This window comes from Doryrhamphus excisus, chromosome 22 (genome assembly GCF_030265055.1).
Source record: "Doryrhamphus excisus isolate RoL2022-K1 chromosome 22, RoL_Dexc_1.0, whole genome shotgun sequence".
Taxonomy (NCBI): Eukaryota; Metazoa; Chordata; class Actinopteri; order Syngnathiformes; family Syngnathidae; genus Doryrhamphus; species Doryrhamphus excisus.
Window position 1 is genome coordinate 14,306,001 of NC_080487.1, and position 16,994 is coordinate 14,322,994.

General features: G+C 49.7%; 1 protein-coding gene across 15 annotated transcripts in view; it reads left to right on the forward strand.

Moving 5' to 3' along the window:
* The window catches only part of nrxn1a (neurexin 1a), a 56,599-nt gene extending 39,631 nt beyond the window's left edge, over window positions 1-16,968 (forward strand). For 5 of the 15 annotated variants that reach the window (XM_058062458.1, XM_058062462.1, XM_058062460.1 and 2 more), the window contains 12 exons: window positions 1,501-1,623; window positions 2,638-3,019; window positions 3,079-3,269; window positions 3,769-3,942; window positions 4,184-4,210; window positions 4,784-4,903; window positions 5,714-5,895; window positions 5,973-6,144; window positions 6,941-7,030; window positions 8,062-8,372; window positions 13,029-13,107; window positions 14,880-16,968. In XM_058062458.1, the coding sequence (XP_057918441.1) occupies window positions 1,501-1,623; window positions 2,638-3,019; window positions 3,079-3,269; window positions 3,769-3,942; window positions 4,184-4,210; window positions 4,784-4,903; window positions 5,714-5,895; window positions 5,973-6,144; window positions 6,941-7,030; window positions 8,062-8,372; window positions 13,029-13,107; window positions 14,880-15,181 (2,153 nt within the window). In that variant the 3' untranslated portion in view covers window positions 15,182-16,968. The remainder of the gene's footprint in view (window positions 1-1,500; window positions 1,624-2,637; window positions 3,020-3,078; window positions 3,270-3,768; window positions 3,943-4,183; window positions 4,211-4,783; window positions 4,904-5,713; window positions 5,896-5,972; window positions 6,145-6,940; window positions 7,031-8,061; window positions 8,373-13,028; window positions 13,108-14,879) is intronic. The other 10 variants (XM_058062469.1, XM_058062471.1, XM_058062470.1 and 7 more) reach the window with 3 other exon arrangements.
* Window positions 16,969-16,994: the final 26 nt, after the last annotated feature.

Genomic DNA, 16,994 nt, shown 5'->3' on the forward strand with positions numbered 1-16,994 from the left:
TAAAAAAGTAAAAGAACTTTTTTTCATCCTAAAATTGCCACATAATTCTCAAAAATAACAAATTCATGATTTTTTTTTCTAATATTATAACTAAGAATAACTACATTTCTTACAATGTTACAAAATGTGTTTATTTTTCAAACTTTATTTTTTCTCTTCAGTGTGGCCCTAATACTTCTTGAAATACTTCTTTATACATGGATTGTATTTGAAATGATGTCATGCTAAACGACCAGCCCTCCTCGCCCTGCTTTCGCAGCACCGAGCATCGATTGCACGTCCATCCGGCATCAGTCCTGCTCATCATGTTGCGGAGCGCACTGACCCAAAAAAGCCTTGTGTGTGTATTTGTGCTTCTGCCTGTTCCCAGGTTGACACAGATCACTGCGTCGGTCTCACGTCGGCCTGGCCCGTCCTCCGTAGCGTTCCTATTGCTGCTTCCCCCGTGCAGGGCAGTGATCCATGGTAACAGGATGAGATGCTCATGCCCGGAGCACAGCTGAGTCTCCTCAGGGGAACCCAGCGTCCCTCCTAAACAAACACACTCACTGCGGCTGATGCAGACACGGGTGCTTTGCATGGCTGTGCGTCCATTTGCCGTCCGCCGTCCGCCTAGCGTTGTCGGCTAATTGTGTTTCCGTGTCAGCCCTGCCTGTTTGCCTTGCGCCTTCACTCGCCACCTGTGTGCGTGCGTGCGTGCGTGCGTGCGTGCGTGCGTGCGTGCGTGCGTGCGTGCGTGCGTGCGTGCGTGCGTGCGTGCGTGCGTGTGCGTGTGGACACCCAAGAGTGATGCTTGACATTTTCTGCAGCAGAATCTGTTCGGGTCAGTGTACTTCTCGCCTGCCCCGTCATTACCTCCAATAGGTCACTGTTAGCACACTCGCTCAAACCAACAAGGCTTGGAGGGAAACACGCGGGGGGGGGCATGTGCGTTTTGTGCGACTGGTATGCACCGAGGTTGGCGGGCGGGGACGGCGTGGCTTCTGGCTGTCAAATGTGCAGTGGACTGTGTGGGAATTGTGAGCTGCTGGTATGCAGGCGGAGGAAGACATCAGCACCTCGGAGAGCTCCCTTTGATTTGCCGTGTGTATAGTGCCACCGTGAGGTTTGGGTGCGGAAGTGCACCACAAGTGCACCACAAGTGCACCACAAGTGCACCACAAGTGCACCACAAGTGCACCACAAGTGCACCACAAGTGCACCACAAGTGCACCACAAGTGCACCAGAAGTGGTCGTGTGGCGTGGTCACGTAGGGTGTGATGTATGTCGTGTATACAGGAGCCACATTGACTCATCCATTTGTGTTCAGGCATCTGTCTGGTTGCCTCCCCCAGGTTATGTATGGTTCCTTCCTTCTTCTACCCACCCCCCCCACCCCCCCACCCTAAACAGACACTTTCATCAACTAAACCTACCTGGCTACGTCTTCTTCTTCTTCTTCTGTCTCTGTGCATGTGGCGTGTGTGTGCTGTGGTAACGGTGCTCTGGACTATGTGTAGGTAAAGGCCCAGAGACCATCTTTGCGGGCTCGGGTCTCAATGATAATGAGTGGCACACGGTGAGGGTGGTCCGGCGTGGCAAGAGCCTCAAGCTCACCGTGGACGACCTGCAGCCCGTTGAAGGTAACCACCGATTGGTTAGTCGTTATTAATAAATGCTGTGTATTCTTATAGTTAGTAGTTATTAATAAATGCTGTGCATTGTTATAGTTAGTAGTTATTAATAAATGCTGTGTATTGTTATAGTTAGTGGTTATTAATAAATGCTGTGTATTGTTATAGTTAGTCGTTATTAATAAATGCTGTGTATTATTATAGTTAGTAGTTATTAATAAATGCTGTGTATTGTTATAGTTAGTAGTTATTAATACATAAATGCTGTGTATTGTTATAGTTAGTCGTTATTAATAAATGCTGTGTATTCTTATAGTTAGTAGTTATTAATAAATGCTGTGTATTGTTATAGTTAGTAGTTATTAATAAATGCTGTGTATTGTTATAGTTAGTAGTTATTAATAAATGCTGTGTATTATTATAGTTAGTAGTTATTAATACATAAATGCTGTGTATTATTATAGTTAGTAGTTATTAATAAATGCTGTGTATTATTATAGTTAGTAGTTATTAATACATAAATGCTGTGTATTATTATAGTTAGTAGTTATTAATAAATGCTGTGTATTATTATAGTTAGTCGTTATTAATAAATGCTGTGTATTATTAATGGACATTTGATCATTTGTCTATGAACTGTTTGCTCCTCCGGTGCAAAGTATTAAATACTACAGTATATTTTCAACAATGTTAATATCCAGGTCCAATTTCAAGTAAAGTGGATTTTTCTTTGGGTTTATTGATAATTTGATCCAAATCCACTTTGCCAGGTGACGATACGATTCCAAATATGATCTATATTTTAAAGGGGAAAGTATGATGATATAAATATTTGCTGACAAAGTAGGAGTAATATTGAAGGGTGACGTTTGAATATGTCCGCTATAGGTTATGTCTTGCGTCATTTCCAGATATACGATTGACAAGATAAGACGAGGGGGCGGGGCTCGGCTGAGCGTGTTTATCTCCCTCATTCCCTCATCTCCTAATCCCTCATTTTCCGAAATGCACTTCCGCCACCAGGTCAAATGGCGGGCGACCACACGCAGCTGGAGTTCCACAACGTGGAGACGGGCATTGTGACGGAGAAGCGCTTCATGCCCGCCGTGCCCTCCAACTTCATCGGGCACCTGCAGGGCCTGGGTTTGAACGGCATGCCCTACATCGACCTGTGTAAGAACGGCGACATCGACTACTGCGAGCTCAATGCCGTCATCGGCTACAAGAGCATCGTGGCCGACCCCGTCACGTTCCGCTCGCGCTCCAGCTTCGTCACGCTGCCCACGCTGCAGGCGTACTACTCCATGCACCTGTTCATGCAGTTCAAGACCACCTCGCCCGACGGGCTCATCCTCTTCAACCGAGGGGACGGGAACGACTTCATCGTGGTTGAGCTGGTCAAAGGGTGAGTCATCTGGACTTCTTGTTGGCGGCCCACTCTGATGGTCTTCTCCGTGTCTCCAGCTACCTTCACTACATCTCTGACCTGGGCAACGGAGCCCACCTGATCAAGGGCAACTCCAACAGCCCCTTGAATGACAACCACTGGCACAACGTCCACATTTCCAGAGACACCAACAACCTTCACACGGTCAAGATCGACACCAAGGTCACCACTCAGACAACCATGGGGGCAAAGAACCTGGACCTGAAGGGTAAGCATCTGGTTGATGGAACACGTGGTGGTTTGGTCTGGCCTGCCACGCGTACTTAAAATGAACCATGACGCGTGGTGAGGCCACTCCCACGCCAATACGCACATTTGACCTTTTCGTCTCGTGTCCGTGTGATTGGCTGGGAGGAAGGGAAGCACGGATGCTGAGGATGGAAATGAGAGCATCCGTTTCTAAGCAACCTTTGCTATGTGGAGTCCTAAGCTGTTGGTGTCCTCATAACAAGAGTCATCACATGCGTGCTAGCCAGGCTAATGTTGTTTTACACTCAATGGTAGCAAGGTGGCAGATAAGTGGAAAGAACATCATGCTAATATCATAGGAAAATATGAAAACCACGTCAGCAGGCTGCCGTCTGAGGGGTGACGGGACCAGGATCCACCGTGTGTTGAACTAATGTTGAACGTTAGATGATCCGGTCCACAGCTGATTGAACCTTCGTACTTCCGGTAGAGATGTCACTCATGTTGATCTGCAACAGGTGACCTGTACATCGGGGGCGTGTCCAAAGAGATGTACAGAGACCTTCCGAAGCTGGTCCACTCCCGGGAAGGATTCCAGGGTTGCTTAGCAACGGTGGATCTCAACGGCCGGCTCCCTGACCTTTTGGCGGATGCCTTGGCAACCATGGGACAAGTGGAGCGAGGATGCGAAGGTGAGCGTGACGACAACACGCCCTCCGATTTGAAGCGGTGCCCCCCCCTCCCCCACCCCCGCCCATTCGAGCCATTCTCTGTTAGCAAAGGCCAACCCACTAACCCGGCTGCTGCGTTGCCAGACGTAACGTTTTGTCATCTCTCTGCACTTTGTGTTCTCAGCAGTTGCCTGGCATCCGTGTCGTGGACTAACCGTCTAACTTGCTTTGCTTGTTTGCTTTCTTGGTCGGCCCACAAAAGTTACATTGATGAAAGCTGACTTGCAAGGTATATGGCTTTGTATGCACCGTGTGAGCGTGTGTGCGTGTATATATAGTACATATACATATATATATATACACATACGTATATGCTAGCGTGGAAACTACCCAGTGGTGTCCAGTCTTGTGTGGATCCCAGTGATCCAGAGTCAAAGGTCAGAGGTGACCTGTCCTCTCGTGAGACCATCACAGTCGTGGCATCAACCACAGCTTGTCCTGAGATGACCACAGCTCCACCACCGAGCAGCATGTCTTCTAACCTCCCTCCTGCTGACTCCCAGCCTCGCCATTTCACCCCCCCGTGCCTCGCCGCGGGACAGGAAGCTGCAGCATGAGGCAGGAAGAGAACGGCGGCGGAGAAGTAACGTTACCATGCGGGCCTTTAAACATATAACGCTTATGTTTAACTCCTCCTGCTGACCCCCATCCAGCATCACCTCCTTGCATGCGCCCCCATATTTGACCCTTTTTCCCCGTCATGTCCTGGTCTAACGGCTGTTTAGGACCTCTACGCCAGCTTGGTTTCTAACCTTTGACACCGCACAGCCTCACGTGTGCACCCCCCTTGTGCTCAATGCAGGCCCCAGCACCACCTGCCAGGAGGACTCCTGCTCCAATCAGGGGGTTTGCCTGCAGCAGTGGGAGGGCTTCACCTGCGACTGCAGCATGACTTCGTACGCTGGGCCGCTGTGCAACGACGGTGAGCCGCCCTTTGCATCCTCTGATGGTTTGGGGGGGGGGGGGGGGCATGGCAAACCAGAGAAGAACAATATGCATGTGGGGAATTATTGCCCTTATTGGGGCTACAATGCAGCGCTTTGTGGTTTCATACACGATACTGCATTTCTAGCAAACCGCCATGTGAGGGCGCTGTGGAAACCTCGGCCTGAAGTTGGACTATTTTCCTCCAAGCTCAGATGCTCTCTTATTAACCCTTCAAATATTTCAACGTTATCTTACTAATATCATATTTTTCCTCATAACATCATTTTGTGGTTGTTTTGTGAAAAACGTTTTCTCGCTAGATTCATATTCATATTAAGATGATAATGCAGATTTTTCTTTTTTTATTATTTATTATTTATTTAGTTTTTAGGTTCTATTTTTAGAATGTACCACAGGCAAATAAAAAACAGCCACATGTGGCCCCCAGGCCGCACTTTGGACTTTCCTGCTCAAAGTCAACCAAATCCTGATTGGTCTTATTGCTGCTCTTCTTGTTGACTCCAAATGGGACCCAAGAGGCTCCTCTCCATGAACCATGGGAGCCTTCAGGTCCAAATGGGCTGAAGTTATTGAGGTGAACCATGGTTGAGTTCATCATCATGGCTCATCTGCGTATAGCATATTACGTATAGCGTATAGCATAGAGCAGGGAGACATATAGCTATGGTCTAAAAGGTGACTCAGTGTTCAGTGCAAAGTAAGTTGCGGCGAGTCAGCCAAGCGGAGAGCCGTGGGCTTGAACGGGTTCGGGACAAATGCCATTTTCTTGATTTCCTGACGGCAGCTGGGACGACGTACATCTTCGGGCGGGACGGCGGCATGGTGACCTACACCTGGCCCCCGAATGAGCGCCCCAGCACCCGGGCGGACCGGCTGGCCCTGGGCTTCAGCACCCAGCAGAAGCACGCCATCCTCCTGCGCGTGGACAGCGCATCGGGCCTGGGAGACTACCTTCAGCTGCAGATAGTAAGTGCCACCCTCGGAGCCCGCGGGGGGGGGGAGCTGCCCCCGTAACGTGTGTGTCCGTACGTGCGCTCCCTCAGGACAAAGGCAACATCAGAGTGGTGTTCAATGTGGGCACGGACGACATCAACATCGAGGAGAGCTCCAAGTTTGTCAACGACGGGAAGTACCATATTATCCGCTTCACCCGCAGCGGGGGCAATGCCACCCTCCAGCTGGACGACCTGCCCGTCATCGAGCGCTACCCCTTAGGTAGGCCCCCGGCCAAATCCTGCCAACAGCACACACTAAGACCCGCCAGGGGCGCCGCTAACCACCCCTTAGCGTCCCAGATGAGCAATCCACTAGCGGCTGTGTTCCATGTGATGCTCGATGGAAAACAATGGTGTCTATGAAATGTTGTCTGACAGGAAACTTGTTCAACCATAAAATGAGCCATCTTGTATGCTAGACATGACAGCCATGTTCTGCTCAGCCATGTTAAATAGTGTTCAATCTAGTGTCTTTAATTCAGTGTTGGTTCTCATCATAAAAGACAATAATAAGAGTTGGTGCATTTGGAGGAACAAATCAATAGTCTGTTTAACTAGCTAGGGACAAATAATGTTGTCGATTTTGTTTTCCTTTTCTTCTGTTCTATTCCATTTAAAGTGGTAAGCTCAGGTTAGTCGTCTTTAACACAACTGCCAAATGCTAAATGCTAAATGCTAAATGCTAGTTGTTGTGAGGTGTGTGTGAGGCTTCTTCCTGTATGTAGCAATAAACCCATACAGTATGTGGCAGCTGTAACATTATTTCCCTGTGCTCTTGCAGATGTTAACCCCTGAAATGTCTCTTTAAATTAAAGCCAATGAACAGAGAGTAAGAGTCCGCTCACGTGGTCGGCCAATCCCTCCTGTCCTCCAGCACGTGCAGCTATTTGTGCTAATGATGCTATTCAATGAGCAGACCATTACTTTCTTTTCATTGCTGTTCTTTTTGTATCCAGCTCCTGTACCACGTTTGGATGATGCGTAATTACTACTGTGTTTTCATCTCTAAATTAAAGGCAACATTGATAACGAGCGCCTGGCCATCGCCAGACAGCGAATCCCCTATCGGCTCGGTCGAGTAGTTGACGATTGGCTACTCGACAAAGGTAAAAACCCTGATTAAAATTCCTTAAAAGTTTCAGCTTAAAAAGATTCAATAGGAAGTCAGTGGAGGATATTCTCTTGTGCACCATCAACTAACATCTAAAATTCTAAATCCGTAACTAAGTATTAAAAGTTGGGTCAGCTGTAGTGCCTGTGAGCTTGCTAGTGTGTATCTGATCTTTAATGTCAGGTTAAAGGGACGATGGAGACATTTAAATGGGAATAAATCGGGACTAGCAGAGGAGTGCTGATAAAACATGCTTGATTAATAATGTCTGTGTGTTATTAGCAAATGGTGTCGTCAAATTAAAGTCCAGTCATGCTATATGTAAAAAAAAAAAAAAAGAAAGGTCCTAAACGTAAGCAGAGCTCCTTAAATGAAATTAGCCTCTGGTCCCTTTAACAGTGCTAGCTTAGCACCTGTGCATGCTATCTATCTCAGGGCTGTTAGCAGGCTCCTCCTCCTCCTCCTCCACATCTCTGTCATCATCTGTCTGCCTGTCTGTCGCTCCTTCCGATGACTGTGCCGCACCGCCATCGCCATAGCAACCATCTGTCAGCCCCGTCTACTCGGCGGCCCCTCTCTGACTCCTCTCATCTGCTGCATCTTCCTCCTCCTCCTCCTCCTCCGTCTCTTCACGCCCTTCCACACCTCTCCTCCTCTCCTCTTCTCTGCTCCTCTTCCTCCTCCCTCTCATGTCTCTGAGTGTCAGCCTCTCCACGGTTCTCCACAGCTTGTGTTTTGCTCTGCCATGCTTGATCTATCCATGGTCTCACCATGGCTCGGGGGTGCTGGATTGTGTAACACTCAAACTCTCTCTTCTGTGTGTGTGTGTGTGCGTGTGTCCACCTTCCTCCCTGGTGTGTGTGTGCGCGTGTGCGTGTGCGTGTGCGTGTGTCCACCTTCCTCCCTGGTGTGTGTGTGCGCGTGTGCGTGTGCGTGTGCGTGTGTCCACCTTCCTCCCTGGCGTGTGTGTGCGCGTGTGCGTGTGCGTGTGCGATGGGTGTGTGTTTGGCGTGCATGCCCGCGCAGGTCGCCAGCTGACCATCTTCAACAGCCAGACCACAGTCCGCGTGGGCGGGCGCGACCTGGGCGCCGCCATGTTCCAAGGCCAGCTCTCGGGCCTCTACTACAATGGCCTACGCATCCTCAACATGGCTGCCGAGGGCCACCCGCACATCAGGGTGCACGGCAGCGCTCGGCTGGTGGGCGACATGCCGTCCTCCTCCATCACGCCGCAGTCCAGCGCCGCCGCCGGGGGCAACCGCTCTGACTCCGCCCCGTCCATCAGCGACATCACAACCACCACGGCCACCAACAGGAAGCAGGGCGCCACCCAGCAGGTCAGTTGGATTTCTGTATGCTACGCCTGCTTCGCCTGTCCTTCCCTCGTTGGCGTCCATCGCTTCCTGGCGGGAATGTCCGTCATGTACCAGTAGTTCTATCTACGGACTTTTTTTTTTACAAATATGACAACCTGATCTATTTCAAATGTTCACATTTGGAACTGAACAGCGTGTGTGCACGTGTGTGCACGTGATGAAATTCCCCTACAGTGTTTAACAGCACTAGCATAGCATAGCAACCAGTGATCTACAGTCGGGGCCACCCCTGACCAAATGGGCCCCCCCCCCCCGCCAATGGCCTCCAAGTGTAGATTCCCTTGGTTGACTATGAGGCAAATAGAATGAAAACATAAAAGACAAATAAGGAAGTATGATATAAAAACAATCCACCTGAAATAAATACGACATAAAACCAAATTTCAACCTCAAATGAATAAATAAGTAAATATGACATTTAAAAAATCCACCTGAAATAAATAAATAAATAAATATGAGATTAGACATTTTGGCCTGAAACAATTAAATATTAAACTACAATTTTCTTGAAATAAATTCCAGAAAATCACCCAAAAAAAGAATTTAACTAAGAAAAAAAAATGTCAAAGTGAGATAAATAAATAAATAAATATCCATTAATAAAAGCTTCAAGATGAAATAAATAAAGAAATGTTCATCATCCAAAGATTGTAACCTCAGCCACCTCAGTTGAAGCTTCTGAAGCTTCTGAAGCCTTCCATGGGCGGATGCTTCATCCCACCTTCTCCTGCTCTGCAAGAGCACACCTGATTGGTGGGATGTCGAGTGCTGTCAATCATTGCTCAGTCAGATGACAGGTCTATTTTCTCTTACTGGAAGGCGCCTTCTTTGTTCATGGAGGGGGGGGGGGCTTGTCTACAGTGTTAACATTACACTCACATTTGAACAGAGACCAGCCAAACCAAAATGAGCCAACTACCCCCCCCCCCCGCCATCAGGTGAAATATCATCATCATCATCATCATCATCATCATCAGCTGCACTAACTCGCTGTCCAGCTCTTTGAGTGTGCGGTGCGACGCTGTGGAATAACGGGAATAACGTGTGACTTGCTGCTTGGAAAAAGATGTACTTTTCCTCACTCGTGCAAGTTGCCATGGTGATAGCGAGCCCTGCTAACTGCCGCACGTCTCCCTTCCTCACCCTGCAGACTCCGACAGGATCTGTCCTCCGTGTACCAGCCACTAGCTTTGGCTAGAAATAATGCTGTCAGCTTGCCGGGAGCATTAATAATGGATGGCAGATGGATGGATGGATGGATGGATGGATGGCAGCGCTGTCACTCATCCATCCGGCCACACCCACTCCACCTCTGCATCCGAGTCGTACGCAAACTCTTCCTGCCGCTGCCATTCGCCGACGTCAGCGCTAAATATGGGCTGCAAGTCGATACGGGCGCTTTGGACAAGTAGGTCAGGCATGTTAGATTCCCTCTGCAGCAGTGCAGCGTGCATCCCGTCAAGCCAAACACTCGAAGGCGGAGCTAAGCTCCTGATGCTTGTTGCCTGGTAACCCACGCAGATGCGAGCACGCAGGTGGACTGAGAAGAGTACAATTGCGGCACGCTTGCATCACTGGAGCGCTTGTGTGTGTGTGTGCTCCTGCAAGTCTACGCTTAGACTATTCCTTCTTTTCCTATTCCCATTCCCATTCCCATTCCTTCTTTCCCATCCTGGCTTGAGAGGCATTAATAATTCATCATGAATAAATAATGCAGGCCGGCTGAGGAGAGGAGGCGCCTGTTTTAGCCTTGATGCTGGAGGCTGAAGTCACACGCTTTGGTCCTGATGCTGTCCCTTTGTTCCTCTCCATTCCTATTCCTACGTGCGTATGACATCATAAGCTGGCTGGATGGGAGGACTGACGGACAAGATGATTGGCTGCTGGGAGTCAGCTGATCCTCTTCCAGAGATACTTTCTCCCTTGCTTACTTTTCACGTTTGCATGTTTGTTTGGTTTTTTCTTTTTTTTTCTTTTTTACATCCATCGCCCCCTCCTCTGCCTCCTCTTCCTCCTCCTCCTCCCGAGCGCCCCCCCCCCCTCTCCATGATAGGCTGTTAATGCAGGCGTCTGTATGATCTATCTCACCATCTGCAGTAGTAGAGCATCACTTCTTTCTTCTCCGTCTGGTGGCGTCACTTAACTCCGGCAAGGCTCGCTTCTCACGCCCGCTCTTCCCTGCCGGACCCATGGAGCCCGTTCGGCCGCTGTAGGACCGCGCGTGTGTTGTCGTGTGTTTGATTTCCGCTGGCGAGCGAGCTCCCCGCGTAGGACACAAGTGTGTGAGGACCATGTGTGAGCTAGGCAGTCAGGGAGGCTTGGACGGTCGTTGGCACTGCTCGGCGGCTCAGGTATCCTTGGCATGCTTCCTCTTCCTTTTTCTCTCCTCTTCCCTAACTTGGAGCGTCAGGGGGCAAAGGAGGGGCGCAGTTGTTGTCCCTCCTCGCTAAATGATCCTTGATGGGCTGTAGTGGTGCTTGGCTTGTTTTATCCATCAGTACAGCTGAAGTCCACGCCCCTCCGGCTGACGGACATCGACATAGTCCAAGTCCAAACTAGCCTTTGCATCCGCGTTTACAGCGATCAACGATCAAGGATCAAGGATCAAGGATCAAGGATGAGTTGTGCATATTTTGTATGATGTGAGCTGCTGCAGTCATTGAGTGGTATGCCTCGCCTACAGCCACACTTTGGTACAGGCGCCAAGTGAAATGGCCGCGTTTGGTTAGCTGGGGTGGAACCCGGGTTCATACTGGCATGCTTTTATTTTGAAGCTCACTTTACACTGACCGGGAAGTCATTGTATTGGCTAGTATTTTTGTCATTGATGAATTGTTTTGGATTTGATTTTGATATGTAAATATCCTCTGAATGTCCCTCGTGAAAGCAGGCCTGTTATGACATATTATCCTCTTATTATCCATAACATATTATGATATTGTCCTCGCCAAGACAAAGGCGCTTTAACTTTGGAAAAGAATGATGGCTATTTTTGCCTCTTTTACACGATGTAAGTGGAAGTCTGCATCGTATTCATTTGGTCCATTTATGACCTAAGCCATTACGCCAATAATTGTCTATTTTTATTGACGGACATTTTCAATTTGTTGTTAGTTAACTTGATTTTATGAACATAATATTCAAGCGGCTACCTCATATTTGTGCTCTTATTCGCTCAGTCAGTTCGATGTTTGTTTTGTTTTCAATTTTATTGATCGATTAATGGAAAAAATGATTGACTAATTCATTGGTTATTAAACTAATCATTATTTACAATAATAATGATAATTTTGATTTCAGACATGCTTAACAAGTTCCATGTAGGAACTTTGCAGTTGCCCGAAGTTAGCCGGGATAGGCTCCAGCATACCCCGCAACCCTTGTGGGATAAGCGGCATCGAAAATAACCAATAAATAGCCAATAAAAAAACTCTAAAAAATAAATACGTGGGTAGATGAAATAAAAATGGACTGAATGACACAATTTGAAAACGTAGACAGTGGACATAGAAATGCAGTCGACCGTGTACGGTATGTCGATACCCCCCCGGTCAGGTCAGCTGACAGGGTGACATAACAAATGGGAGGACCCCATTTAGCGTGTGTGTGTGTGCGTGTGTGTGTGTGTGTGTGTGTGTGTGTGTGCGTGTGTGTGTGTGTGTGTGTGTGCTTCCCTATTAAGCATACGGGCATTGACTCTCCATTGTCTGGCCAAGGTGCGTCCAAATCAATGGAAGCTCCTGTGGCTGTCGGACGCTTCCTGCCGGCAGCAGATCCGTATGGCCTGGGTTGGAATCCTGGGGCCAAAGTCTCCCACGCGGCATTTGTCATCTCAGCGGGAACAACTGATTGGGAAAATAGCGGCGCGTCGATAGGCTCATATTTCACGTTTCAAGGACAAGATATGAATAAATATGATGCTTGTGAACGCACCACAAGACACGCCTTAACGCCTGTCGTCTGGCGTTCGACCACTCGGGTGTTGGTGGAAAGAAAAAGAAGCTCTTATGTTGTACGGCTGGGACTCTGCCTCATCCTGGCCAGCATCTACTGCAATGCATCACAATCCAATTTTCATTTGGGCACAGAGCGCCTGCTGTGCACACACGCGCACGCGCACACACACACACACACGCACACACACACACAAGCACACACACGCACACACACGCACACACCCCCCTCCCGCCAAAGCATTTAACAGTAGGTGATGAATATTCCCAGCATGTTTAGCGGTATAAAAACCCTACACACACCCCATGAGAAAAGTCCCTTATTTTTATTGGCCCTGTCATTTTCAGCAGCTTGGTCTTAGCGTTACCATGGCAACAGGAGCAGGGCTGCACATGTGGAAAAGGGGGGGGGGCGGTAAAGAGCGTTTCCAGACACGCTGGCCAGGTCAATGTAGGTCAAAGGTTGAACGCTAAGCGGGCTACAGGCCATGTCACTTGGGGGGGGGGGCATATTAAACGTTGGGGTGCGTTTCTGCTGGTCTCATCAGCACCCGGCATCCTCGGCACCCGGCAGCAATAAACCATGACGAGAGGAAGGAGCGCGTATGAGATAATAACCAACTGCAGCTTTTGGCCCTCCTCATCTTGTGTCCTCTCCCTGCAGTCGGCCGACGACATCCTGGTGGCGTCCGCCGAGTGTCCGAGTGACGATGAAGACATCGACCCCTGCGACCCCAGCTCAGGTGAGCCCCTCCTGTTTCAAATCTTCCCATTTTCACGTCGCCGAGCTGCTTCACACGTGTCCTTCACTCCCGCTCCGTTTCTTCTTCTTCGTGGCTTTGTGGCTCACCACCATGAATTATTCATTGCCTGCTTTCCTACCTTCAGGCTTCACCTTCCACGCTCACGTCCTACCTTCCTACCTTCAGGCTTCACCTTCCACGCTCACGTCCTACCTTCCTACCTTCAGGCTTCACCTTCCACGCTCACGTCCTACCTTCCTACCTTCAGGCTTCACCTTCCACGCTCACGTCCTACCTTCCTACCTTCAGGCTTCACCTTCCACGCTCACGTCCTACCTTCCTACCTTCAGGCTTTACCCGACACCCCCACATCCACGCTCACGTCCTACCTTCAGGCTTCACCTGACACCCCCACATCCACGCTCACTTCCTACCTTCCTACCTTCAGGCCTCACCTGACACCCCCACATCCACGCTCACGTCCTACCTTCCTACCTTCAGGCCTCACCTGACACCCCCACATCCACGCTCACGTCCTACCTTCCTACCTTCAGGCCTCACCTGACACCCCCACATCCACGCTCACGTCCTACCTTCAGGCTTCACCTGACACCCCCACATCCACGCTCACGTCCTACCTTCAGGCTTTACCTGACACCCCCACATCCACGCTCACGTCCTACCTTCCTACCTTCAGGCTTGACCTGACACCCCCACATCCACGCTCACGTCCTACCTTCAGGCCTCACCTGACACCCCCACATCCACGCTCACGTCCTACCTTCCTACCTTCAGGCTTTACCTGACACCCCCACATCCACGCTCACGTCCTACCTTCAGGCTTCACCTGACACCCCCACATCCACGCTCACGTCCTACCTTCAGGCTTTACCTGACACCCCCACATCCACGCTCACGTCCTACCTTCCTACCTTCAGGCTTGACCTGACACCCCCACATCCACGCTCACGTCCTACCTTCAGGCCTCACCTGACACCCCCACATCCACGCTCACGTCCTACCTTCCTACCTTCAGGCTTCACCTGACACCCCCACATCCACGCTCACGTCCTACCTTCCTACCTTCAGGCTTCACCTGACACCCCCACATCCACGCTCACGTCCTACCTTCCTACCTTCAGGCTTCACCTGACACCCCCACATCCACGCTCACGTCCTACCTTCCTACCTTCAGGCTTCACCTGACACCCCCACATCCACGCTCACGTCCTACCTTCCTACCTTCAGGCTTCACCTGACACCCCCACATCCACGCTCACGTCCTACCTTCCTACCTTCAGGCTTCACCTGACACCCCCACATCCACGCTCACGTCCTACCTTCAGGCTTCACCTGACACCCCCACATCCACGCTCACGTCCTACCTTCAGGCTTCACCTGACACCCCCACATCCACGCTCACGTCCTCCTCATTTATCCTTCCCCAATCCTCCCCTTTTTTCTTCACCCTCTTCTTCCTTTCATTGGTGCCCGCTCAACAAGCAGGATCCAAACTAGCAAACTGCTGTCGGTACTGCTTCTGTTAGTTCTTTCACAGTTGGGACACCATGGAAAGATTCCAGTCAGATCACGGACACGTCATACTCAACAAGGATCCAAACTAGCAAACTGCTGCCGGTGCTGCTTCAGCCTGTTCAAAAATGGGGGGTGGTCTCTACGTGTTAGCATAGCACGCCATCATGTATCATGTTGTCATACACGTATGCATGATAAAAATGTCACGCCAGTTTCGATGTCTCCCCCTCCCCCAGCCCGCCCCCCCCTGCCGGAGGTGAAGGTGTTCCCCGGCCCGTCGGAGGTGGTGCGCGAGAGCAGCAGCACAACGGGCATGGTGGTGGGCATCGTGGCGGCGGCGGCGCTCTGCATCCTCATCCTGCTCTACGCCATGTACAAGTATCGCAACCGCGACGAGGGCTCGTACCACGTGGACGAGAGCCGCAACTACATCAGCAACTCGGCCACGCAGCCCAACGGCAGCGCCAAGGACAAGCCGCTGGGCATCACCAAGATCTCCAAGAACAAGAAGAACAAGGACAAGGAGTACTACGTCTGAGGGATGGATGCATACACCTTTATATATTCAAAGGCTCTATGTACATAAATAGCTATATTCTCAAAAGAGCATACACACATGGACAAGAACATGCTGACCTTTATGTTTTTCTCTACAGCAATCACACACACGTTCAAGCACAAACACACACACGCACGCACACGCACACAAACTGGCCTAAAAGGGACCCTTATTGTATAAAATGTACCGATGAACGGAGCCTGGAGGAAGGCTCCCTTTATGAACCATGAAGATCATTCCAAACGAAGAGCGGCCCCCACACACTTGAGGAAAAATGCCAGCGTTCCATTGCGTGAGTTGACTCTGAATGGAAAAGGAGAGTAACATTCAAGTTCCGCCATATTGGGAAAGCAGACAAACCCAGCTGAGATCTGAGATCTGAGATCTTCTTTGGCTTTCCTCTCATTTTCAACGCTCCTGGCGGGATTGAAGACAACCTAAATACGTTCCCAGAGCACATGCATCGAGTCCACCGCTGACGATGAAAGCACCGCTGATATTTACATAAAACACGCATCATATACCGGAGTGTGTGTGTGTGTGTGTGTGTGTGTGTGTGTGTGTGTGTGTGTGTGTGTGTGTGTAGCTGGAGAGCAGAGCACCAAAAAAAATGTTGCAGCAACACGACGAGCAGCCCTAAAGTGTCTTCTTCTTCTTCTCTGAGCTTTTCTTGGCCTTCCTGTGTGCAGACAAGGGAAGAAGAAATGGAACTATTCTCCATCAAGGAAAGAAACAAGCACAGTGCAGGAAGGGGACGGGAAATCAGGGTGCAGCCACATAGCCACTGGAGGACCGTGGAGCGGGCAGGGCCTCCGTGATGATGATGATGATGATGATGAAGAAGGTGATGATGATGATGCTTTGTTCCCGCCATGACTCCAGGAGGTTTTCCCTGGAAGGGATACCTGAGACTAGAGATGCTACCTACAGACACCCGTGATGTCCCACTAAACCCAACACGTATGGTAAGCGAGACACGCCAGGACCTGTTTCGATGATGGATGATTGGCGGAGACTGTATCGACTCTCCCAGGGACGGGGGCGGGGCTTGGGCTTGTTTCTCATTGCACGTGACTTATCTTACTCTGAGTGATTTATACCCGGGGCCAGAGATCTCCACAGGGGACGCCATCGTAGATGCATTCTTTGAAATTGGCGCCAGTCGGAATTGAGTGTGTGTCGCATGCCTGTGGCGTAGGGGGCGGGGTTAACAGTTTAAGAGCGATGCTAATTCCGAAGTGGACTTTTTACGACACCTTGGGTTGACTCACTCGGGACAGGCGTGTGTGTTTTTTTCCTAGTTTTGTTGAGTTTTTTTACACATATATGATATAAGGGTGCCATGAGGTCGGCCAGCTCTGCTCCAGTTCTTCCACGCCATGTACATCCGATGCATGCTGGCAGGACAAAAAAAACCGTGTGGGATGATAGCGTCCACATGATCTTCTCCATCCTGACCCCTCCTCTACGATGTTTCTCTGGTATTCCTCCTTCTCCTCCTCCTCCTCCTCCTCCTCCTCCTCTCTATATCTCTTTCTCGCTCTGTTTGTGTTGCCATCCGACGGCGGAGGCGCTTCTCCCCCCCGAGTGGGCCTCCACGTATACTAGGTGTTCATTGACCATGTTATTATTTTCTATATGTACAATTTTTCTACAGTATTTACTTTTATTTTTATTGTTACGGTTCTTTGATGAACATAAAGTGGAAATTTATTATGAAAAATAGTTTTGAAGATTAATGAGTAAATAAAATATTACCCAAGTCATCGTAGGGTGTGTGTGTGTGTGTGTG